Raw genomic sequence first — 27,662 nt, 5'->3', positions numbered from 1 at the left:
CTCTGCCATTGGCGAAGCGGCCACGGTAACAGCTAATCGATCACTCGCGAAATCCCCCAGCACGCCCTCGCCGGGAATGATCAATATCCCTAGCAATTAGAATCCCCTATCTGCATGGCTGCAGGGACCTCGGGGTAGATCTGTGGCCCACAAACACCCAATTTAGTCCTCAACTTACCACTTAATTACTAAATCCTCTGTAATGTGTATTGGCAGATGGGAAGTTGTGCTGCGCACCAGCGGATGGCTGACTGAACAAGAGACCTTTGGCAAGGTGCTAGTTAAGATGCGCTTGCTCGTCTTCTTCCAGCCAGTTAAACATCTGATTTCACACATGGATCCAGACCCACAGTGATTACTCCATTGAGCGGCACACCTTCTCATAGGAGGGCAGCGCGGGAGGTAAAGGTAGCACATCAAGGGTCATGTTGGCAAAAACACACTCTGAACCGTCCTGAGAATTGCAGCTTTGCTTAATAAAACTCAGTTAGTGTCAGAGACAGTGACGCAGACTGTGCACATACTCAGAACATGTAAGAGCTGTTGCCTCATTGGGAACATGGTTTAAAGAGATGAAAATTATCCCATGATTTACCCACCCTCAAATGATCCCCATCTTCTTTCAGACGAACACAATCAGAGATATATTTAAAAATATCCTGGCTCTTCCAAGCTTTATAATGGTAGTGAATGGGGGGCATCTATACGGCTCCAGGGGGTTAATAAAGGCCTTCTGAAGCAAAGCAATGGGTTTTTGTAAGAAAAATATCCATATTTAAAACTTTATAAACTAAAATAACTAGCTTCCGGCAGACGACTGTACGCATACTGCACTTATATCGAAATCCTCTGACATTTCTCTTTAAAATTTCTCATTTTAGACTTCTAATTAGTGACCGGTGTTTTGTTTTGCTCTATCCTCTGAGCTTCCGCTTTCATCATTGCGTCATGCATCGGGCCAGAGGATACTCTTCCACCACAAATCGATGTGTACGGCCGAAATGAATGGGATTTTAACTTCTGGAACTTGACAGTTACACTCTATTCTCATTCTTCCATAGAGCATCATGAGAAATGTAGTTTGAAATTCTTAAGTTTTAAATTACTAAATTATTTTCTGTGGTTATCCACAGCTGTCATCCATAAAGATTAGCTCGCATTTAACCTAGAATATTTCTACAATAGACCTGCTCCAAACTCGGAAAGTCAGGGCTCAAAGAAAATCCAGAGTTCCCCACTGGTAATACTGGCATTGTGGTGGTGTTCGTGTGCGCTCATCTGGTAAATATGATCATTCAGACATGACTTGAAGGCAGTATAAAGATGAGAAATTTGGATTAATCGGCTCATAGCTTCGCTAGCAGCCTTAATATGAGTGTTATATGAGAGTGTCATCAGAGTTTGGAAAGCTGTCTGCTGTACTATGTAGTCCAAATAATCACTCAAACTGCATTTGAGCACACTGGAAAAACAGGCCATGCTGATCTTTGCTCATAGGTGTTCAATTCTGGACACTGAACCTTTTTTAAAACCTTGTTTTAGTTATGGTGTAGTTATGGTATCTACAAGCAGGAGCTAACTGGACCAAGCAGACCCCCTCGTTTGAGCTCACCGTGAGTCCTGCAGCTCTTGCTGGCAGTTTTCCAGACTGTCTGTTATTCTCTTGAGCTCCGCCTGCAGTCTCCTCTGGGCTTTCTCTGCCCGCACCACCTCCGCCACACGCTCGGAGAGCTGCTCCTGAGCCAGACGCTGACCTCCCTCAAACAAATGCACCTTCTCCTGCTGCCGCGTCAGCTCCTGGGCTGAAACACACACACATATAAAACGTGATATCTGTGAAGACCTCACCTCAAGAGTGTCAGAGTTTTGGATTTGTATAACAATATATATACACTACTATTCAAAAGTTTGGGGTTTGTTAAAATTTTTTTAATGTTTTTTGAAAGTCTCTTAAGCTCACCAAGACTGCATTTATTTGATCAAAAATACAGTAAAAACAGTAATACAGTTGTAATATTGAGATATATTATTACCATATGAAATAACATAATAAAAGTGATTTATTCCTTTGATGGCAAAGCTGAATTTTCAGCATCATTACTCCAGTCTGCAGTGTCACATGATCCTTCAGAAATCATTCTAATATGCTGATTCATGGCTCAGTTATGATCACTTATTATTGGCGCTCAAATATTAATAATGGTTCTTATTATTATCAATGATGAAAAGAGTTTTTGTTGCATAATATTTTTGTGAAAACCGTGCTACATTTTTTCAGCAATCAATAATAGTTCAATAATTTAATAACTTCTATTTTAAAATATATTCACATTATATTACTGTTTTTACTGTATTTTTCATCAATGCATCCTTGGTGAGCATAAGAGATGTTATAAGCTATATATATATATATATATATATATATATATATATATAGCTAATCCCTTTCCAAGGTATACAATGGCCACATCTGCCTCTGTTCACTGGGATGAGGACATTGTTTCTAATGAGCATCATTTCCACAGTGGTGTGAGTTAAAATGTGTATGTATCTGATGGCTGGAGGCGCTGAATTGATGGCCTGTTTCATTTCAGACGGGATATTCAGACCGCTGGAGAACCCATCAGGTGCACACACATACTCTGACTAACCCACTATCACACAGATTTAAATGCAATTGTTTTTCTCTTGCAAAATCAAGAGAAAATCATTGCCCTGCTGAAATGACCAACTCGGACCAGCATGAATTTTCATGGTCGTCAATCAAGCACTTCTGAGATTCTGTTTACAATATTTGTTGTGCTCTTTGTATGTACATTGATTAATGTTTACATGTGAATTTAATCTGTTTGTCATATAAAACGATCACGTCTCTTCAGAAGACTTGGATTAAAGCACTCGTTTCATATGGATTACTTTTACTCTCTTTATTAACTTTTTCAGTGGAGGGACAGAAATCTCTCAAGTTTCATTAAAAATATCTTAGTTTGTGTTTTGAAGATGAACAAGAGTCTTATGGGTTTGGAATGACATAAGAGAGAGTAAATGATGACTGAATTTTCATTTTTGAGTACTATCCCTTTAAGTTACACTTAATGTATGAATTTCAAACCAAATGGCACCTGCACACATACAAGCTTTCTCAGTACCAACTTCACATCTCTGAGCCATTTTAGTTATGCCTTTTAATCAACAGGTCCCAAGGGGCCAGTTGTTCAAAAAGTTTAATCTGGATCAGAATGATCTGGATTTGGAAATCCCATGTTTTGCTATCCAGGATCAGGTTATCCATCTTACTTTTGTGCTGGTTTTTCAAAGCAAAATTGGATTGGATCTCCCTGATCCAGATACACACCTTTTCAGATTACCAAATCTGGATTACTAGTGCTCTATGGAGCCCCTAAAGGGACATGGTGATAGAAAGAATATGAGATGGGGGAGAAAAAAAAACAAAAAACATTTCAATGCTTTTGCATTCTCTCAGAATTCCACGTGGCATTCACCCGAGAAACTTTTGACTGGTTCATCTCTTATTATTGTGCCAATGTAGTCTACAAACAGTGATTAAAAAACACTTTGAATTAAATATAATATTTTTTGTTAGATATTTACAGCTGTTTGAGGATTATTTTATTGCAACAAATTCTCTTTTTTACTATACAGTAGGTTATCGAAAGGCTAAATATGTAGTCTAATGTCTACTTCTAATTTATTACTTTAAAAGTTAACTAATCAAGAGCAAAATAAAGAATATGTGTGTGTATGCATATTACATGATACAAATGTTGTATTTTTTGACCAGTTTTAAAGTTTTATTACATTTTTGTTCCTGAAATCCACCCTTCTGATGGGATCAGTATAATCCAGATTTTTTGGATCAAAGGTATCCCAATCTTACTAAAAAGTTTTAAACAACACAAACTGATGATTTTATCCAGATCAAAACCAAGATTGGATTTTGTGATCTAATCTGATTTCAGAATCCTTTTTTCCTTTTGAATAACCCCTTTTCAAGATTTGATCCAATCCGATAGCCGAAATCCGATCAGATTACTTTCGAACAACTGGCCCAAGATGGTTTTTAGTGCTTGTGCCCTAGCAGAGGAACCGCCTGTGTAGTTCATGACATAAACTATAAACATGATCCTATGGAAGCTTGTTTCCGCCATGAAATAAAAAATAAAAAAGGTAATTGCAACTTTTTTTATCTCACAATTGCTAGTTATAAAGCCAGAATTGCATGATATAAAGTCAGAATTGCGAGTTATAAAGTCAGATTTATGAGACATAAACTCACAATTGCGTGTTATAATGTGGAATTGTGAGGAAAAAAAAAAACTGATGTTCTGACTTTATATCTCACAATTCTGAATTTTTTTCTCAGAATTGCGAGATATAAACTCAATTCTGAGAAAAGTCAGAATTGTGAGTTTATATCTCGCAATTCTGAGAAAAAACATCAGTCTTTTTTCCCTCACAATTCCTCATTATAACACGCAATTGCGAATTTATGTATCATAAATCTGACTTTATAACTCGCAATTCTGACTTCATATCTTGCAATTCTGACTTTATATCACACAATTCTGACATCATAACTCACAATTACAAGTTTAAATCTCGCAATTCTGAGAAATAAAGTCAGAGTTGTGAGATAAAAAGTCACAATTACCTTTTTTTTTAATTTAGTGGTGAAAACAAGCTTCCATATGATCCAGTAGTGTGTGGCAACCAGAAAGTGTCACAATCATTTTTTATGTGAAATGTTTTGCATGAAAAGTGTGCTACTTTTCATTAAAATGATTGCCAATTGGTTTGATATTTGTTGGCTTAGGTGTCTAAATACTTTTTGGGGTTGCTGTATTTGCAGTTTCAGGTAAGAATCTTCTAAGAGATTCATAAAGTATACATTTACAACTATTCACATCATGGCAATCCACCATGTAAACTCTACAGGTGTTGCACTCTGTGTTACCCGTGTCTCTGCAGGTGTCGTGAGCCTCCTTCAGTTGTTCTCTGAGCTGAAGCAGCTGTGTTTTGAGTGAGGCACACTCCTTCTCCCTCTGCCTTTTCTCTTTCTTGGCTCTCTGCAGATCAGCTTCCAGCCCTCGAGCAGAGATAGCCTGCTTCTCTGCCTCTGCCGCCCTGCTTCGGATCTTCTCCCGTGCCTGCAGAAGATCAGCCTCGGACTGTCTCAGTAGGGCGTCTCTCTTCTGGATAGCCTGAGAGAGAGCGGCTGTGAGAATCTGCCATTGGCAAAGCGTTTCTGATCTGCACCTGTGAGTGTGTGTGTGTACATGTTTACCTGGTCATAATGCCTTTGAGCTGCCTGTAGTTCTCCTTCCAGATTGGCTACCTTCTGCTCCAGAGTATCAACTTGTGCTCGTCTCCGGGCCTCATCTGCTGCATCCACCTGGAGCTTCCTCACCTGCTCCTGCAGTCGCTGCACCTCTGCAGCACACACAGCTGATTGGAATCAGTGGTAGAATGGAGTGAGAATGTGAGTAGCGAGTTCACTCACCTGCCGGACTGCAATCTCGGTGACGCGCCAACTCCAGCTGGCAGACCCGCAGCTCTTGGCCGCTCTGACCGCAGCGCTCCAGTGACTGGAACAGCGCCTAAGGACAAACACACACACACACCTCCACTAACACGCGAAGTCGTCACATAGCTGTCAAACTTCAGTGATTTTGCCTTGGGGGAGTCGTGTTGATGCCCGTGGCGCTGGAGGGGCCAACCTAAAGCGGATACGAACCTCCCCTCTTCCCCCAAGCTGTCTCCATCCCTAAGGCTATCGCTACGCCCGCTGCTTCTGCTCGCCTCTTCGACTCCATTCCACCCCCGTCTGGCCTTCATTTAGCATCCCCACTGCAGCACGTACACACACGAGGTTGCGACACAAGGTTTGTCCCTGACAGGTGTCGCCTCCAATCCGGCAGCTTGCGCTTTTGACACGCTAACCATTCAATTAAGTCTCTGGGATGCTCTGTGTGTGGGTGCCATCGCTTAATTACCCTGGCAACTCTGTTGTGTGCGCACGTCAACCTGACAGGTGAAGCGGTGTGTCACAACGGTGCGGGGAACACGTACCATGCTCTCGTCTGCTGCATGCGAACGGGACAGGTTTTAGCGAGTTCTGATTGCGAAACTAATAAAGTAGAGGCATAATCTGCAAACACGGGCAAGGTTGGGGGCCCTTCGTTTGGCACCATTAAAATAACGAGGTGTCACAAGGCGCTGGGACTCGCCACTCCAACGCGAACATGTGTCAAGACAAATCTATATTTCATGGCCACTTACAGATGTATAAATAGCCAAACGAGGTGCTGGAATCATCTATAAAACGCTGCTAAAAGGTTGCCAGAAGATGGCGGGCACTGTCAGCGGGACCGGAGGGTAATCAATCTGAGAACGGGGAGCGGGTGGGCAGTGGCGCGAGGAGGGCACTAAATCACGTCGCCGTTTGCGTAGAGTGCGACGAACCGCTGACACTTCGGCTGACGTGCGAGCTCTCTGACAGCCTGATGGATCGCTCCACTACACTCCATTAAAGCTGGATGGCTGGCTGCCACGCTGACATAACAAACAATTAGTCACAAAGGTGCCCATGAACTTGCACGAAGCCTCTCTGGATCCAATCAAAGCCTCAGCTCATGACTGATAAATAGTCTGTGAGTTGCAGTGTCAATGTATACAGTAACGTATGACACGGGGAGCAGGTGGGTCCATTTAAAGCCCATTTTTGTAACAGGCAGAGATTACAGTGATGGATCCATGCAGATGTGAGTGTAGCATGTGGCGTTTTTCTCAACTAAAAGACAAACACTGATATTGCTTTACTCACGTGCTCTAGTTCCTGGACGCGGGACAGCTGGGATTCGTAGTCTGAGTCGGAGTGAACGTGAGTGGCCCGGTAGATGGAAAAATCAGCCTGTGTCTTAACTATCGTCTCTTCTTGCTCTTCAACCTAGAAGACACACACATACACAATCTGTCACACTCGGCTCTCACAAGTTCTTTAGATTTACAATCCTGCTGTCACAGCAACAGGCAATTCACACATTCAAGTTTGAGTGGTGATAAACGTGAGAATTGTCTTTTTGTAACTATGAGTAAAACATGGTGCTAGAAACACCATGGTAAAGGGTTTCATTCCTAGGGAACACATATACTAAAAAGAATATATCTTGAATAACCCGAAAGGCCACTTGTGGCTTTTAATTAAAGAGGACCTATAATATAAGTCTCTGGTGTCCCCAGAATGTGTCTATGAAGTTTCAGCTCAAAATACCCCACAGATCATTTATTACAGCTTGTCAAATTTGCCCCTATTTGGGTGTGAGCGAGGGGAGGTGTCCCTTTAAATGCAAATGAGCTGCTGCTCCCGGCACGCTTTCCAAAAGAGGGCGGAGCTTTAACAGCTCACGCTTCAGTTGCTCAACAACAACAAAGCTGGAGAATCTCACGCAGCCAAAATGATGATTGTCAGTAACGGTGTTCAGCCTTACATTAAAAAGAGATTTCTGTACAAGAAAATATCTCCCTTTACAGCAATATTACACACTAACTAAAGTTAAAAAAGTGAAATCATAATCAAGGACCCCTTTAAGACTACTGAATATTAATTAGATGACAAATGATCTGTCGTCTAATTAATATTCATGAGCCATGATCATGCGGTTTATTGTGTGTTATAAAACAGGGAAATAAGCAGTAATCTGGACAGAAAGACTGGGTAGTCATTATTCTGAACTGTAAAACAGCATGTAAAACCATAAGCAGCTCAGTCTCGATCTAATCTTGATTTTCTTCAGTCAGAGTATGGTCTGATAACAGGACATGCCTGTTAAGTTCTTAACATAACATAAACATAAATCAGTCCATCACAGTGCTGTCAGAACTGAAGATTGAATATAAAACAGTTCCAAATGGGCTCAGGCTTAACGAAGATAATATTTCATTATGTCATGCTGCCTGTTGCTCCCTCTTCTGAGAAAGACAAAGTCAATGATGAGCTAGGAAAAAACAAGAAAAGCAAGAGGTTTTATATTGAACATATCGTACTGGCAATTCAAAGTGCCTTACACATTAACAATACAAACAAGAAATAAACAGAAAATATAGACAAAATATTAAAAAATAAATCTTTAGTTAATTTGAAGGAGATTAAAACGAACAAAAGGAAATAAAATAAAATAAATTAAAGGACTTAAAATACAATTAATGACATGAATTAAAACAAAACTAAGAGTAAATGCTTAAAGCGGTAGTTCATCTAAAAATATGCTCATGTCATTCCAAACCTGTATGACTATTTTGAGAAATGTTTTTTCTTGTTTGTTCATATAATTCTACAAAATATATTCTTTTACGTTCTGCAAAAAAAGAAGCAACATGAGAAAAGGAGCGATGTCAAGTTTATGAATCAAATGTTCATTTGAGTTCACTGAATCGGCTGATTTAGTACACAAAACCATCTGAATGATTCATTGACTAATTCCATTCTTCAGCTGACTAAATGAGCAGTCACTGGAGTGGAAGATTATCAGTGAATAATGACTTAAATCTCACACAAAGCTATTATATTAATTCAGAGGTCACACAGGCTACTTTTAGAATACTTTTATGATGCTTTTGCAACGTTCTTAAAACTTGAAAGCTTCAGTCCCTATTTTATAATTCTATGTAAAGAGCAACATGTGCATTGTGTTCCACAGAAAATACAAAGTAATACCGGTTTGATACAACATGAGGGTGAGTAAATGAGAGAATTTTCATATTTGGGTGAACTAACGCTTACGATAGTAGTATTATAGTACTTTATACAATGCATTGCTTATAACTAAGCAGCTTTACAGTATTAAACAAAAAAAAAAAACCAGTGTCAGTGTCGCTTTACAACTTCAACGTCAATTACAACTTCAGTTTCTACTATAAACAACTCTCCAGTGTGTTCATGTTTTTCGCATCTGACTTCAATGGACTGAACAGAAGAAACGAACCAGAGAAAATTTCCACATCAAAGAAGACGGAGCCGCAGAGCCACACCTACCTATTACATAATCATCAGGGACCAATGGTATTTCAAAGGTGTTTAGCAGCCGAAGAGAACTTTTCCGGAAAGTTCACACTGGTAAGCTGTTTCGCACTCCTGAAACGAACTTTGGCTCTGTTTACACCTGGTATTAAGATGCGTTTTGGTCGATCAAATCACAAGAAGACGAGGGAGATACATGCCCGTTTACACCTGGTGTCTTAATTAATCTCTTTTCTCAACTTTCAACCATGTCTGTCCTGATTTCTTAGAGGGGAGGGTCTATAGGCAGGTAAATGTATGGGCTTTTTCAGATCTTTTGATCTAATGGACGAAATAACGAAGACGATGGAAAAACACAAGGAGAGCAGCAGCTTTCATTTCTGCTCTGAAAGCCGCAAGACCACGCTGAACAAGGGTTGTGTCTAGAAGGGATACAGCTACGGCCGGAAGTGAGGCAAAATTTCATAATAAAATAACAGTAAATAAATTTGCTACTTATCAGATTGCTTTTATTAACGACTACACCTACCCCAACCCTAAACCTACCCTTACAATAATGCAAATACAGTAATTAAATGGCCCAATATTAATTTTGCACATGCCCAGTGTCCGTAGCTGTATCCCTTCTAGTCTTTACGCCGAACAAGTGCATGAAAGAAATCAGGAATGGTGAGAGAACATTGTGCTTGGTACGTTTTTCGTCTTCAAACCAAACTCTTCAGCCGACAAAGTTTAAATCTCATCTGGCTAGAGCCCTTCCCATAATGTTTATGCATTAGGTCAGTAGGCGGAGAGTAGGCGGAGAGTAGGCGGTCTTTTGTGGAGGTTCGAACACATTTGAGAGTTTCCACTACGAAAGCAATCCAGTCGAATGCATTTTTGACTACCTCTGGAAGTGGTAGAAAGTGGACAAGCTCAAAACATTTTAGACCCCATTTACACCTGTATTTAGCATTGTCCACTTGTGATCCAATCGACCAAAACGCATCTTAATACCAGGTGTAAACAGGGCCTTTGTTTTGGCCTACTTTTGTTTGGAATGATGTCCCAACCAATTTATTCTTCGATTTTGTTTTTTGGCCTTAAGAGTATATTATTGCCAACAGCTCCCACTGAGCATGAAAAAAGTGAGGTGATTAACTGATGTGATGTTTTACATCACAATCAAGGATAAAGGAAACTTTCCTTCTCACTCTGTTGAAGGTTATGTGCTGTAATGCGGGGGCACAGACAGCACAGCAGGTTCTGAGTGAGCGGAAGCAATTAAGTGAAGCTTACACATACGGGAAGGAGACATGGGCAAACGGCTGAAGGACGTGTGTGTTCTGAGGTCCTGACTGAGAATGGATCAATATAGTGTGCATGAGTGTGATGTTTAGGGATTGCTAATGGGACACTGGGCATCATATACATCTGAGAGGAGAAGCCGGAGGTGCTAGAGGAGAAAAAGGCACAGGAAGGAGCGGGAAGGTATGGCAGGAAGGTCCTCACACCTAGTGTGCACTGTATCCGACAAATGTGAGTGCACCGCTGGGCTGTAGACAAGGCCTGTCCCTCTACCGCTGAGAGCAATGCCCATTATTTCAACCAGACACCACAGACCCAGCAGGCTTTTCCACTTTACGCCACCCAGCCGCCCCTCCCGGTATATGTACACGCAAATCAAAACAACTTCAGGTCCATTTAAACACCAGTCGCGCTGTCTGAAAGCGTCACACACGCAATCTTTACCCAACAACTACAAATCAATAACAACTTCAACTCCCAGAATTCCTCAAGAGAGCCTATCACAGCTCTCTCGCTGACACTGTGGGAAATGAAACACCTGAAAATGCTCTCTCCACACATAGCGTGAAGCGTGAGGGTTCTGACCTGGATCGATACAATCCAGTCAGAACACTCAAACGTATCTGAAGCTCAGATTGGCTTTTGCACCCGTAGAGTGGCATAGATTCCCTTCCCCATTGTGTTCACACCTCAAGCTGCACTAACAAGCCACTTTCCACCTGTACAACTAGGTTTCATTTGGCTTGATATGCAATCTAAACCCAACAGAATTCAACTCTAGGGAGGAGATGAGCGTGTTTAGTCTGTTGCATTATGGGGCATTCATAGTGCAAATCTGCAGCATCTCTCTGGGACACAAAATACTCAATTTAATAGCTCTCAGGTGTAAAAATACAGTGATTTAGCCAAAGTAGGACACATTTCTTGGATCAGCATTCCTAGAGCAACATTCCTGGGTCAATGAAATGATGCTCATAGTTTTGTTTGGATCTAATAATTGTTTCAAAAATACATTAAAAATGCTATTCATACATACATACAATGTCTTAAATACAACACTTCTATTGACCAATTTGGAGCAGGCGTCACAGTTACATCACTTCCAGCTGCGCATGCATAGTGGTGGCAGAAAAATAGCAGTAACAAGTGGAGGACAATGGGTAAAATCCACAGAATAAGAGAAGATTTGTTGTGCCTTTGGATGTCAGAATCGAAATGCAAAAAATATAGTCTTTATTTTTATAGAATACCATCGTTGAAGACGCCCTTTGAAGCTAAACACAGACGTTTATATGGCAAGTCACAGACTGGACTGATGAAACCTGCAATGATTACTATTAAAGCATGAATTTGATGTAAACAGTAAGTCTAATATTCACATATGCAGTTCATAGGGGACATACATAAATAGCAGTTACAGCATGAAATAACATTTAAACCTATAACATTTTACATAGATAACTTTTCAACATAGCCTATAACATTTTTATTTCACAATACTGACTTTTTTCTTGCATTTGCGTGTTTATATCTCCCAGTTCTGACTTTATAACTCACAATTGTGAGTTTATATCACAGTTCTGAGGGGGAAAAAAGTCAGAATTGCAGGATATAAATTTGCCATTATGAGGAAAAAAGACAGAATAACAAGTATATCACACAATTCTGTTTTTCCTTCTAAGAATTGTGAAATTTAAACTCAGATTTGCGAGAAAAAAAGTCAGAATTGTAAGATATAAACTCGAAATTAACTTTTTTTATTCTTTTATTCTGTGGCTTCCACAGACCGATACTGCAGAACTGTCATTTTCTGCCACCAGGCAGGCTCCGCCCACAGAGACGTCATCGTTCTATAGGTCTAATTATGAGCATGTTTTCATTTTCTGAATTAATATTCATTTCAATGTTTTTATTTTTTATTTTTCATGTCTTTATATCATGATGAAAAGCCGTAAAGAAAAAATATTAAAGTGCCCCTGTTATGCTGTATTTAAGTTTCCTAATTTTATTTTGAAAGTCTCCTACAATAGGTTTACATGCATCCAAGTCCAAAAAAAACTTTCATTTTCTCATAATATACATTGCCGTATCATCTTTATTTTTTCTCACGGTGTCTGAAATGGTTTGATATAAAGGATTCAGTCTCTCTACATTCCTCCTTTCCACGAGCCTACTCTGCTCTGATTGGTCAGAAGGCCCAGTCTGTTGTTATTGGTCTACCACTCACAGCATGTGTCTGAAACAAAACGCACATTACCATATATGAATTTCACCTCCGGAGGCATCCTCAGCATTTGATACACAGTGATATAAACGGTAATGATGGCATCAGTTTTACCATATCAATTCCAGTGCGAATCCTCATACTTTTGAAGTGCATGCAAAGTGCTTTGCTGTCGCAGTGCAGAAAACAGCGTCTTCTCAACATGTCGACAACACAAACCAAACTCTTCCAGTCTCAGCTACAACTACAGTGTTTGAGGGCGGGTCAAAGTAGACGTCATTCGCAGGCAGCCAATGAAGACCATAGGATGGCCTTATACAAATGTGAAGAATATGTCAGGAAGTTACACTGGAATTGCTGACATCTCTAGCTCAGAACTGATTCTTTCTTTCAGGTGACACTTAGGTGAACTTTATTTGTCGTGCACTTTTATCCTTAAAACTTTGCAGACGTTTTATATTCACAAACAGCTGTATTACACACTGCATGAAAAGTAATATTTAAAACTTTGATGATGATATTGTTCTAGTTTTTTGTTTGAGACCCACCTACCAACCAGTCAGATTCCTTTCATTCTCTTTGATTTTAGTGGTTCTTAAAGGGATAGTTCACCCAAAAAATTCTGTCATTATTTACTCACCCTCATTGTTGTTCCAAACCCATAAGACTTTTGTTCATCTTCAGAACACAAATGAAGTTCATTTTGATGAAATCTGAGAGCTTTCTGTTCCTTCATAGACAGTTTGACACTTTGATGCTTCAAAAAGTTCATAAAGAGATGGTAAAACTAATCCATATGAATTGAGTTGTTTAGTCCAAATTTTCTGAAGAGACACGATCACTTTATATGATGAACAGATTAAATTTAGGCTTTTATTCACATATAACATTTATCAACTCACACATCATTTGTGGTAAACATAAGCTCAAGCATGTTCGCTTCACATGCAAAAACCAATAATGTTCATTCTCGTGTTACGCAGCACGTTTGAGCTTCCAAAAGAGGTTTGTTCTTGCGCGTCGAACTTTTGTTAATGTTCGCTGATCAATGTTTATATGTGAATAAAAGCCTAAATTAAATCTGTTCATCATAAAAAGTGATCGAGTCTTCAGAACATTTGGACTTAAAGGCTCGATTCATATGGATTAGTTTTACGATCTCTTTATGAACCTTTTGAAGCGTCAAAGTGTCAGCTGCATAGCTGTCTATGGAAGGACAGAAAGCTCTCAGATTTCATGAAAAATATCTTCATTTGTGTTCCGGAGATGAACAAAAAAGTCTTACAGGTTTGGAACGACATGAGGGTGAGTAAATAACGACAGAATTTTCATTTTTGGGTGAACTAACCCTTTAATGTTTAGGATGTTCGATCTTACTTGGAATCATGGTCACTACGAAGAGGGTTAGTTAATGGAGTGTTCGGTTGGGCTACCTGGTGACGAAGGCTTGCAGCAGTGTCTCTGAGTGTGCTGATGAGCAGCTCACACTCTTGTGCGTGATTACGGCTGTGCTCCAGGTCTTCCAGTGTGTCTCGGAGCTGCTGGCTCAGTGCGGCAAGGGCATCGTCTCCACTCTCCAGCTGGGTGCAGTGTACCTGCAGATCCCCCTGCAGAGCTACAACCTGAGCTCTCAGACGGAGGACCTGCTCTTCCCTCTGTGCCACCTGAGGAGACAAAATGAGTCAGCCACATATCAGTATCACCACTGATGTCTGCTCTCAGTAATTTCATATACAGCCTCTAGTTTCAGGGTAGCTCAAAATGTTGCACAAATTATTAGGGATACATTTTTATAAATCAAGTGCGTGACTTTTTGTCTTTGTTGACACCAATATGATATCTGTATTTATAAATAATGCTGATACTAAGTACAGTAGAAGTCTTTGTGCGGTTATGTACTACAATTTAAAAGTTTGGGGTAGATAAGATTTTAAAATGTTTTTAAATGTTTTTGCTCACCAAAACTGCATTTATTTGATCAAAGATACAGTAGAAATAGAAATAATACGCACTATTATTTCTATTTCAAATAACTGTTTTATATATATATATATATATAAAATGCCTGATCGTGTATATATTGAACTGACCCCAAACCTTTGAACGGTAGTGTACGTTGGATGGTAGTGACTCAGATTTAAGCATTTTAACAAGTAGAACTACAACTACATAGCACTGCATTGGGAAATCCCTACCAAATAATTACTTTCATGTTATGGCTGATTATTAAAAAGATGGACAAAGTTTTATTGTACAGTACAAAATAAACCTTTAAGAAAAAAAAGGGTATTCTGTTCATCTGGAAAGAATATGAGTCAATATCAATATACTGTGCATCATTAGTTGCAATGCAGACTTCATTCTAAAGGTAACTAAGACTAATTTATGTACCAACCTGATGGTGGGCCTCTTTCAGGTCCTCCTCTCGGCTATGCAGAGCGTTCTCTAGTTGGGCGATCTTGCTGAGGCAGGCCTGGTACTTGTGTTTGCAGAGCTCGAGGGATTCACTAAGAGGTTGTAGTCGGGCCTCTGCATCTGTGGCCAGTTTCTCAGCCTCCAGCAAACCTGCCTTCAGCTGAATCAACTCTGCATCCTGACTGGGGAGAGCTGCTTCCCTGCAGGAGGCCTGACACACAGAAACACTTATATTTAGAAACAGAAGTTGTGATATAGTGAAACTGAAGTCGGCTGTGCTGTCTCACCTCGTCCTCTGTGTCTCTCTGCTGTCTGTGGGCCAGCACTCGGTGCAGACTCTCCAGGTTATCTCTGTGCAGCTGCAGGCGACTTTGTGTGCTTTGCAGCTCTCTCTTAAGGTCCTGCACCTCCTTAACCTGTCTCTCCTTCTGCTCCTGGGCCTCCTGCTGCCACCGCTGCATCTCTTCACGCAGATCACGCAGCTCTTCATTCTGGCCTTCACACTGACACAGAACCAACAACAAAAAACAACTGAGTGAGCTGCCTACCTAGCTAGCATTTTTTTACACTATAAGTGTGTTCAAATCAATCGAACAACCCAGAGTCATTATAGTTAACTAAAACTGAAATTCATAAAAATTATATAGACATAAAAAAAAAAAGAATAAAATGACAAAAACACAACAAAATACTAAAGCTTTAACTAAAATGAAAATGAAAACGTAAAAAATAAAAACGAATTCAAAATATTAATAAAAAATATAATAGTATCTCAATGATATGGAAATAGTTAATGCCAGTATTAAAGTTCCGTATGATTATGTATAAACAACTGAACACTAATTAATAACACTAATACACTGTTATTACACTAATAACAAATAAAACAATAAAAACTAAAATAATGTAAATTTAGGAATCGGAACATTATAATGTACAGTATAAAAAAATGGACATTCATTTTGTGAAACCACGCAAGAGAGACAAGGCTGCACAAGTGATACATCTTTGTTTATGTTTACACTGTAAACCATAATGCTCAAAATACTTAATTGGTTTGAGTAGGACAAACTTAAATTGGACAAATTAGTTCAGTTAAATGAACTGCAATGAGTATTTAGAACTTTCTTTTTCTTTTGAGTTCACAGCACTGACATATTTCAAGTAAACTGAACTGTTTCATTGTTTTGAGTTGTATGAACTCATTTCTTTTAATTTAGACGAAACTAAGTTTAACTAAAACTGGGCTGGGATTTCTGGGAAATCCTAGCATGCTTTGCCCATGGCACTCGAAAGGGAGATTAAATGTTCAAATTAAGTGTTATATAATGTTTTTTTGTGCAAAATTAATGGTAAGGGAGATTTAGTAATGATTAATGTTTTGTTAGGCTAATTTAGAAGAGTTTCTGTTATTGTGGGTTTTTGGAGAGTTACCATGGTGACAAGTAGCGCATGCGGCTTGGTTTGAGAGCAGGTAAGTTACATGTTTTAAGTTGCTGTACTCATTCAGTAAGCGCTATACTATGCTATTGTTAACATGTTAATTAGCAAGTTGGCATTTTCTGAATTTTCTTATTAGGGTGTAAAGTGAAGTAAATAACTCATTTGATTTGGAAGAACTCAAAATAAAAAAGTTAATTAAATAAATATTTTATGTCAATTGCTATCAAAATGTATGAGTTAGCTAACTCAGTACATCAAGTTAGGAGCAATTATCATGCATGAGTACTACAAACTCAAAACTTGATAGTTCTGCTTACTTAAAATTGGGAACATCATAACTCAAAAAAATTTGATGTAACTGATTACCTAAAATTTTTTGAGTTAGCCCAACTTATTCGGGTTTACAGTGTATGTGTTAAATGTGTGGGACGAAATAATAGTTTCTAGAGGTTTAATGATACTATTAAACTACTATTCAATGCAGAATATAATGTATATTGGGGCAAATATTTGCTATTATTGCTTACTTCATCAATAGATTAGACATTATTTTACTGGCTATGCACTTTTTTAATGTTTCAAGTTGGATTAAAAAATACAAAACAAAACATTAGGTTACACTTTATTTTACAGTGCTGTAGTTACATTGTAATCACTCAAATAAGTACTGAGTACTATTAATTAACTACATGTACTTACAGTTAGGGTTAGGGTTTGGTTTAGGGTTAGTTACTTGTAATTTTGCATAATTTACTGTTATTACTATAGTAAGTACATGTAGTAATGTGTAACTACGGCACTGCAAAATAAAGTTACCAAATATTACAACAAAAGACAATTTAACTGTTCAATTGCAAGAGCATGAAATAATATTTTAAAATATATTTATAATATATTTTATTTAGATGAGTTTCTATAATCAGTGTCACTCATTCCATACTGTACTCAGTGGCAGTGTGCAAGCTATTGTCTCAATTCAGTATTTTCAACAAAGTAACCATTTCCAGCTATGAAAATCAGAAAAAAAGTCTTACGAAATCGTGGTGGGACTGGTTGACACGCAAATTTGTAATATTTTGTTGGGAAGTTACTCACTATTAATTTCTTGCTCAGAGACAGTGTTGGCAAAGTTACTTTTAAAAGTAATGCATTACAATATTGCGTTACTCACTAAAAAGTAAGTAATTGCACTACTTTTTATGGAAAGTAATATGGTAATGCTACTTTTGCGCGACTTTTTCTCACCTGGGCTGGGCTTGCTTGTTTGTTTTTTAATAACAAAATAGTTCTATTTTTGGCAAATGTTAAGACCCTTTCACACCAAAAGTGAAATGAATAAGCCTCAAGCTGAAGGAAACGCAAATTCAGGAATACATTTGAGGAATACTGAATCTGTTTTTCTACAAGTGAGATGAGTAAATGCATGTTCACATTTAGTCTAGAACTACAATAAGCATCATGTTCACACAGCGCACACAACACCTCTGCACAGAACTGTTGTATAAAAGCAACATCACACTCACAACAATCACCTGTTCTTTTATTTAGTACAACAGCACTCTTGTGTGTGATATTCCTTAATTAGTATTAGTACACCTCAAATGCAGCTCATTGAATATAATTTAGAGTCGGAAGCATCCTGTTATAACTCTATATTTACAGACTCACTTCTACAGTCACACGCTGGCATATATAATGAATGCTAGAGATTCTCAGACAGAAATCACCGAAGCCTGTTTGCTCCCTGAAGCGTGTCTGTGGTGGCTCACTGATAGCAGCTCTACATTAGATTATTAGACTCCAGAGAGAGCCGATCCCAGATTGGATAATATTATTTTTTCCCCTGGCTGATGATGCATTACAAAAATAAGGAGCACTGTAACAGATGTCTCGCAGGGTGAAAATAATAAATCACACAGACTACTGTGCGCACACACATGCGGTATATTAGTTTTGTGAGTTAACTTGCGTGATTTATTAGGTTGGTGAAGGCCCTGGATGGAGTCTCCTCAGTGCACTGAACTTCCCTTTGCAAGCATCATTAAGAATACAGCGCTAATTGTGTTGTTTTAAACGAGTGGAACCTGATAATGAGTCCATTAGTGATTCACCTACGCTTCTGTTTCCTTGGAGCTGAGCCGGGAGGAGGCACACGGACATGCACGTGGGAAAACTGCTGACAGATGAATGGGATAAATGAAGCAAGAAAGCAGAGGAAAGGAGAGAATATGAATGTTTCTTAAGTTGATGAAAGCTAGAAAAAGGTGGTAAAGTTGAGAAAAGGCTCGACAACCACAAAGAAAAATGTGGACAGTTGAACCTTTGAGGATGCCTGATTGGTCAAATAAATTGATTGCAGTTATGGCACAGAAAAGGTGCATTCACACAGACTTTTTAAATGAGGCACAGATATGACATATAAATGCATATAAACAGGAAAAAGTATGGTTAAATGCTGATTCTCAATTATTAGGGATTCAAGCGCGTAGTGCAGAAACCCTATTGTAATTGTTAAAATTTCCAAGGATCAGTGTTCTCCACTAAAAGTGATCAGGCAGACCAAACCGTAAGTCGTAGAGACTTTTGAAACTTTGATTGCTGGTAGTACTCACACCGTCTACAACGTCACTAAAGCTCACCCCGATTGGCCTGACGGGGGCGCTACAATGGTGAAAAGTACAAAATGGCTCATAACTCCTAAACCGTTAGGTGTAGGTCTAGGTGTCTTATATCGTTGGAATCCTTGACTCAAGATGGACAAAATGCATGCGATTGGATTCGATCGTCAACATTTTCTTGTATTTTGGATTTTTTGAAAAACCTACTTTTGCGAACTAGTCTTAGGTTTTTGGCCCAATCTGAACCAAACCAGCGCAGTGAGATTCTCCGGAGTCTGATTATCAAAAAAAGTTGAAATTTCAATTTGTCCAAGATGCCATGAGGACATTGGTGTATCTCAAATAAACATGTCCGCCGTCGACCAATGAAGTTTGAGCAGCTATCAGACAAGGATAACGAAGGCCGATCGCAACGAAACTCGCTGTGCCTGTTTGACTCACGGCCTTAGAGGCCTGTGACAAATTCAAAAGAAATCGGCCACTGGGGGCCCCTTCACGTTTTTCACGTGCGTAAAGGATTGTGTATTGCGCAATTTTTTGCACACACCTATGACATTGTTCGTTAAATATCGGAGATTATTTCAAAAACCAACTTTGGTGAACTAGTGCTATGTTTTTGGCTCAACCTCAATAACTGTTAAAAAGCTTGATAAACCATATATTTCCTGAGTAAATTACTTGTATTGGCTGTAAATGGTCTTTTCCATCTATGATCGAGATGGTTACAGGCTTGCTAAATAAAACATACCTTTTTACGCATGTGCTTAAAGGCCTTAAGGTGACTGAACCCTAATAATTGCTGCTTGCAGCTATATTTATTATTATTATTGTTATTATTATTTCATGGTTCAGATTGGTTAGCTTATAATATACATTTTGAACATAATTCCAAATATAAATTTAATCTAACATGTGGCAATGATTTTCATTCAGTTGCATTTAATGAAATCTAGAAGGTTTAACCAGTCAGCCTTGCAAAGCCATGTAAAACTGAATACATTAGGGTGAAAAAATTGTATAAAAATATTGTTGTTATTATTATTATTATTATAGCATTATAATTATAATAGCATTTAATTGTCTCTTATTGTCCCTAACACCAATTACATAAGTACATCATGATTATTGGTGGGGTTTTTTACCAAAAAAGTACCAAAAATGACAACAACAACAACATTAAATAAATAAATAAATAAATAAATAAATGTTTTACTGTATAATACAATTATTATTATTATTAATAGTAATAATGAAAAGTAGACAATATTCTGGATTACAGATTTCTGTATCACTATGTTGTTGAAATATTTTGAGACAACTGAATGACACTTACGGAGAAGTAAACGCAAGTTGGCTTATATAATAGGACTTTTGAAAAATGAGCTGAAGACTCCAGTTACAGTATATCAGTAGCCGAATAAAATGTTTTATTTTACATGGAGCGGGTCGTAGGCGGACATGTTCACATGACCAGCTATCTAACCCCAAATCTACCCACTTTATCTCTCTAACCCCTCGTTTTGGACATGTTCTCTCGCAGAATAAAAGAATCATGACTGGCTGAGAAAAGTGCATTTCTACAATAATGGCATTATTAACTAAAAGCTTTTGCGTGACACTGCATCCACACCTCTAGGTGTCAGTATAAGTCCAAGATGACATATGGGCCAAGGCAACAAAAACAAAAAAATTACTGAGTGCACCTTGCTGAGTCCTTGGAGGGAGTTGACAGCAGTGTGCTGCATGGCGACATTACAGCATGAATCAGTGCTAAACTCAGTGTAATTTTCTAAGACCCTATTTCGGTCGCAAACTCATCACACAGACAACAGCCCATGGCTATTTCAGATGAGACTCAGACAGACAGACAGAGAGAGGGAGGGGAGACACACTTTTTATGGAGCTCTCTCGTTCTTTTCCGCCACTGATTAATTTCGTACTAGATCGGTTGGCCAGCAGTGTTATTAGCATAAAATTTCCATGGATCAGGCCCTGCAATAAAACCCTGTCATCAAGTCACTTGTCAAACACACAATTTCAAATCTCATTTAGTTTCTAATATCATTTTCATACCAGGCGGAGGGGTGCTGGGAGAGGTGGAGGGGTAGAACAGAGATGGGAATGTGTTATGTAAAGGATAAACGGAGTCATCGATCAAAATTAAAAGAGCTGAGCTTCGCTTCATGATTAAAAATTCTACGGATCAGCATCAAGTGTTTATCAGGTGAAGCAGACAGCAGAGGTTGAGATGCTTGCTGTGGCAGCACTGAATCTTCTAGAGGACCTCAAGTGTTACACAGTCAGCGTTTGCTGTTACAACAATCTACTATGATAATCTAATGCCACCACGAAAGAAAATACATTTTTACATTTTGTAAAGAAAAGCAGTGTTGATTTCCTGTGCAAAATTTGCCAGAAAGACACTAAAAGCCCATTCACATCAAGTAAGTTAACTATAATGATAACTACAAACTTTTAATAACCGTTCTATATCTTTCAGAACAGAGTTGTCCAACCCCAACTATAACAGACAAGCTACTTCGTTGGAATCACTTCCAGAATGACTTTTCCAGCCAACAAGAATCCACCCAGCTTTAAAGAGCACAAGCATTTAAACTGTGTTGGGGAAAGTTACTTTTAAAAGTAACGCATTGTAATATAGCGTTACTCCCTAAAAAAGTAACTGATTGCATTACTTAGTTACTTTTTATGGAAAGCAATGTTGTGTTACTTTTGTGTTACTTTTTCTCACCTGGGCTGGACTTGTTTTATTGTTTTTTTATGAAAACAAAAGTTCTAATTTTGGCAAATGTAAAGGCCCTTTCACAACAAAAGTGAAAACAAAGTAACTTGCGTTACTTATTTGAAAAAAGTAACTCAGCTACTTCGTGTAAAAAAGGGGGCAGTAGTGGCAAAATGGTTAGAGAGTCAGACTGGTAACCTGAAGGTTACAGATTTGATTCTCAATACCGGCAGGAAATGACTGAGGTGCCCTTGAGCAAGGCACCTAACCCCTAATCGCTCCCTGGGCGCCACAGCAAAATGGCTGCCCAATGCTGTGTGTGTGTGTGTGTGTGTCGAAGGTTTGCAGTGTGTGTGTTCACTACTCACTACTCCTAATGTGTGTGCACTAACTTCATGGGTTAAATGCAGAGGACAAATTCTGAGTATGGGTTCAATATAGTTATTTTCGTAGTTATTTATCGTTCTATCGTTCTTGATGTGAACAGGCCTTAACCTGTTGTAGTTTGAGGATTTTTCAAATATTTAAAGTAGTGTAAACCAAAATTATTATTATTATTATTATTATTATCATCAAACATTCATTTTTCATTTTAGAATTATATTTATTATTATAATTAATAAAAGTAATATATTTGTCTTCATCATTTATTCAACATAATAAATGAATAAATAAATAAATAAATAGATTAATTAAAAAAAATTATGTCTAGCTACAAATCCAAAATAAAATACTTATTAATAATAGATCAAATATTTTATCTATTTACTTGCATGACTACTAAACAACAACAGAGAACAGTGAACATGTGAATGTGTTGTTACATTATTGAAATATTAACTTAAAATCAAGTAAATATTGTGGTAGTGTATATATGGTAATATATAATGTAATAATAGTTGGTAACGAAACAAATAACAAATACAGAATTGTTTTGTTTAATGTAGTTAGGACCAATTCTGTAGGAAACTGCAACTAATAAATAGCACACAACCTTCTAATAAAACTTCCACTGGCTCATAAAGTGGTTGCCAATAGAACAGTCTTTCAGATGCTGTAATAAAGTATGATAAACATTATTTTCATAACACACACACAGACACTTAAAGCCAAGCTGAAGGCACAGCCACTAATTATGAAAAATAACACTGGTTTGGAGAGGGAGAGAGGGAGAGGGAGAGAGAGAGGGGGGGGGGGGGGGGGGGGTATTTTAATAAGGACAGAGAATCAATGCAATTTAATCAATCTTCCCTAATTAAAAAAATCTATATTGTGAAACAATCAAGGTGCATAAACAAGATTAAAATAAATGAAGGAACTGTGCCATGAGCAAGTGAGGGCCTAATTAAAGGGAGTTAATTGGAATTCCATGCCTATGTGTGGTTTGTCGATGCAGCAGACAGGAAATATTACACGTGAGAGCGCTCACCGGAGACCTCACAAACACCCTTCAGCTAAACACACAGAAACAACATGACCAAACTCATGCTTACTCCATATTTTATTTCAGGTCTCAATACCCAGACTGGCCAATTTGTGATTTTTAGTGTGTTTACCTGTTTGTAAAGAGAGTCTGTCTCTCGCTGGAGCTGTGTCGTGTTGTGTTTGTTCTTCTCTATCACCTCCTCTCTCTGTTTCAGGATCTCCCGAACACTGTTCAACTCTTTCTGCAGGGCCACAACCTCCTCTCTCCTGGACGTGACCTCCAGCATCTGCTCTGCGAGCTAAACACACAATGACAATATTAAATGCATGTTAATGGCCAAGTAATATGGGTTTTTGAAAGCCAGTGCCAGTGTCTAGAGAGCAGGATGACTTATCATCGCCTAGATGGAATCTCCGGATTCTGCTTTATGCATTTTCTTGGTCATGGTTTTGGGGAAAAATCTGTAAACATATAAATCTGTATTTAAATATTACTAAACTACATAGTAAATGTGTTAAATTTAGCTGAGATTCCTTGGTATTATGATTACTGGTAGCTGATAATAAAGTATAGTAAAGCCATTATGTAACGATTTTATTTTTATTTTTTTTAATAAATATATACACAAAATATATATAACGTATATACAATACTGGTCAAAACTTTGGAATAATTAATATATTTTTTAAATGTTTCTGTAAGTTTCTTGTGCTCATTAAGGTTTCATTTATTTGATCAAAAATACAGTAAAAACAGTAATATTGTGAAATATTGTTATAATTTAAAATAACCATTTTCTATCAAAATGTAGTTTTTTCTTGTGATGCAAAGCTGAATTTTCAGCATCATTACTCCAGTCTTCAGTGTCACATGATCCTTCAGAAATCATACTAATATGCTTCTATATGTTTAGGTAAGTAAGTATAAAATATATATATTCAGCAAGGACACATTAAAGGATTAGTTCACTTTCAAATAAAAAATTCCTGATAATTTACTCACCCCCATGTCATCCAAGATGTCCATGTCCTTCTTTCTTCAGTTGAAAAGAAATTAAGGTTTTTGATGAAAACATTCCAGGATTATTCTCCTTATAGTGGACTTCAATGGTCTCCAAAGGGTTGAAGGTCAAAATTACAGTTTCAGTGCAGCTTCAAAGGGCTTTAAACGATACCAGACGAGGAATAAGAGTCTTATCTAGCGAAACGATCGGTCATTTTCTTAAAAAAAAATGAAAATGTATATGCTTTATAGACACAAATGATCGCATCACAAGTGCTTCCACCAGAATGCGATTCCGTATTCTTCAAAAAGCTTACGCTAAATGTCCTACAACTTCCCCATTCAACTTACGGAACGAACGCGGCGCCAGTTCCGTTTTTTCCATTAAAGTCCACTATAAGAAGAAAAATCCTGGAATGTTTTCATCAAAAACCTTAATTTCTTTTCGACTGAAGAAAGAAGGACATGGACATCTTGGATGACATGGAAGTGAGTAAATTATCAGGAAATTTTTATTTGAAAGTGAACTAATCCTTTAAATTGATCTAAAGCAAGAGTAAAGACATTTATAATGATACATAAGATTTCAATTTCAAATAATTCTTCTGAACTTTTAACTTTCTAAATTTAAAAAATATGAAAAACCTGAAAAAGAAAAAATGTATCAAGGTTTCCACAAACATTTTAAACTGTTTCCAACATTTATAGTAATAAGAACCATTATTAATAATTGAGCACCAATAATAATTTATAACAGAGCAGCAATCAGCATATTAGAATGATTTCTGAAGGATCATGTGACCCTGAAGACTGGAGTAATGATGCTGAAAATTCAGCATTATCATCTCAGGAATAAATTATATTTTAAAATATATTAAATTAAAAAAATTTTTAGATTGTAATAATATTTCACAAGATTACTGTTTCTACTATATTTTGGATCAAATAAACCCTGCCTTTGTGAGAATAAGATACTTCTTTCAAAAAAAAGTATGTAATTTATTATTAAAAGTTTTAACATATATATATATTTTTTATAAACAAATATGGCCAGAAAAAGCAGGAAAGCACAGAAGCCTGAGGGAATTCAGCATGAAGCATGGCTGTGGCACAGAGACACGTAGAGCCGTGGATATATACGACCTCTCAAATTCATCCCTCTTTCATTACATGCCTCTCTATAATCCTGCACCATCACCCCTACAGTTTTTTTTTTTTTTCTGAAGGAGTACTCTCTTTCTCTTTCTCTCTGTGTCTGTCTCTTCAGCCGTCTGCTTGGATTAAAATGACATCTCCCCTTAAGTCTTAGGAAATGCCACATGAAGCAGTTACTAACAAACCTTCATGCAAGAAGAGGGGGAGCGGATTGAGGTGTGGTGGGGGGTTGGATGTGCCCTTCAGCAAAAATGAATTTTCCAATTGCAGTTAGTTCTGCCATGAATAAATAAACAAATGAATAATTGAGAGGGCAACATAAATAAATAACATCACAAACATTTCACAGGCACTCATAAGTTCGGAAGATAACTGAGGCTGAATGCTAATGATAAAAACAGTACATGGAGCAGAATCCAATGCATTATTCACTGCTCGCTCGCTCTGAAAAAAGTCAAAATAAATTAATAAATATGAAAAAGAAAATCTCTCAAAGAACTCAAAACATCCAGTCAGCACTGAAGTGACAGGTTTGTCCCATTTATAACGTACAAGGACACTCTGCCAAACAAATAACTGACCAGTCTGAGATGTATAAATAAACCAGCACAGGCTTCTACTTCAATTGACAGGTTATGCAAAAGTTTGGCTCAGAGCGCACAGGGAAGCGGGAGACGAGCGGGCGTCAGGTCCATCTTTAGTGTGTGAGTGAGAGTGGATGGACTGGACGGCCCGTGTCCTTGATCCTGCCCGCATTCGGCCCACAGAGGCCTTCACATGCAGACTTCTAATCTAAGGCCACATTTACACTGCAGGTTTTGATGCCCAATTCCAATTTGTTGACTATATCTGATTTTTTTTGACGACCAGCTTACATCTTCTTTTAAAAGTGACCCATATCCAATATCTGCATTTACGCTATACACTTGGCAAAACAACTCAAGGTCGACGTAATGACCCAGAAAAGCTTAGGCCGAAGAGGACGAAAAAAACGGCATGATCTGCAATGGACGCAGATGAAATAATACAATTTTCTGCTTTCCACACCATCTTTAAAGTTCAGTAAAACATTGGGTTGAGCCTTCGTCCTCCGTTGCGCCATCAAAAAAAAGAGTCATGTGACCACAGTGTCCACCTCTGTTGACGTCATTCGCCACTGTCGCTTTTTCAATGACGTACGACTCGTATTGACAGGGGAATATCCAATTTGTCTGCTTACATGGAAGACGCAAGTGCACATATGCGATTCATATCAGATTTATTTCCACATATGAATGAGGCCTGAAACTGAGTATGTCATAATCCATGTGCTTTATTCCTGCTTACACGTTCGTGTGCCACATGGGAGGAAAAAAATGAAATTGGGTCACGTGAACCATGTAATGTAAATGCAGCCTAATAGTAGTTGTTAAGACATAGTTAGATTTTTTACCTGAATTCAAACTGAATGAATAAAATAAACTTAAAATCTTTAAGTTGAGTTTACTCTAATGATTGACTAAACCAACACTAAAATATAAGTGAATTTAACTCAATGTATATGAGTTTACAGTACTCATACTTATTGGTTTTAAAACATAAATGGTTTCTGGCAATCGGTTTCCTCAAATGGTTTGTAATTTACCATTTACAAACCAACTTATATGGTTTGTAAATGGTTTGTAACTTACCGTAACTTATCAGGTTTTACAGTGTATATGCATCTTAGCACCAAAATAAACGCTGATATGATCAAGGTAAAATGAAACACTGCTTACAAGCATGGCTTCTGTTTCTGCCACAGACCCTTTATATAAACTTGCAATATCCTTAAATTACAGTGTGACCGACTACGTTCACTTAATGTAAAACTAATAATTTTTCAAACTTGTAAATAAAACACATATTATTGGAGTACTTTTTATAAGAAAATACTATTTCTGTCTTATAGTCATTTAATTTAATGTATTACTTGCCATTTGAAATGTGCTAGCAATTTCTGAGTGAAAATAGTTTCAAAGTAAATCCTACACCATTTTTTAAAAAGTGCTATACATATCAACACATGCTCAGTTTTCTCTGATCAGTGTGTGAATTAGGGTTGGGCTGATAGACGATGATTTTAATGCATGTATATCAAAGATACCTTTACAAAAGGTGAGCGGACCAAATGATTGACAGGTTTTTCTCACCTCCTCTTGTGTAGCAGTCAGACTCTCCTGAGCAGTCCGCAGGTCTGCCGTCAGTCTCTGAACCGTCTCATCTCTTTTGGACACCTACCACACAGACAGGTTTTACACTACAGGATCCTTACCAGACACTGTTTTACCAAA

General features: G+C 37.9%; 1 protein-coding gene across 2 annotated transcripts in view; it reads right to left on the bottom strand.

Moving 5' to 3' along the window:
• The window catches only part of LOC127515159 (plectin), a 210,868-nt gene that overhangs the window by 25,982 nt on the left and 157,224 nt on the right, over positions 1-27,662 (bottom strand). For both annotated transcript variants that reach the window (XM_051898500.1, XM_051898499.1), the window contains exons 16-25: positions 27,522-27,605; positions 23,324-23,491; positions 15,251-15,466; positions 14,944-15,174; positions 13,982-14,212; positions 6,845-6,967; positions 5,522-5,618; positions 5,306-5,451; positions 4,976-5,222; positions 1,613-1,802 (exon numbers count right to left, since the gene is read on the bottom strand). In XM_051898500.1, coding sequence (XP_051754460.1) covers positions 1,613-1,802; positions 4,976-5,222; positions 5,306-5,451; positions 5,522-5,618; positions 6,845-6,967; positions 13,982-14,212; positions 14,944-15,174; positions 15,251-15,466; positions 23,324-23,491; positions 27,522-27,605 — 1,733 coding nt within the window. The remainder of the gene's footprint in view (positions 1-1,612; positions 1,803-4,975; positions 5,223-5,305; positions 5,452-5,521; positions 5,619-6,844; positions 6,968-13,981; positions 14,213-14,943; positions 15,175-15,250; positions 15,467-23,323; positions 23,492-27,521; positions 27,606-27,662) is intronic.

This window comes from Ctenopharyngodon idella, chromosome 7, assembly GCF_019924925.1.
Source record: "Ctenopharyngodon idella isolate HZGC_01 chromosome 7, HZGC01, whole genome shotgun sequence".
NCBI lineage: Eukaryota > Metazoa > Chordata > Actinopteri > Cypriniformes > Xenocyprididae > Ctenopharyngodon > Ctenopharyngodon idella.
The sequence above is the reverse complement of the archived record's forward strand: the minus strand, read 5'-3'. Positions and strand labels throughout refer to the sequence as shown.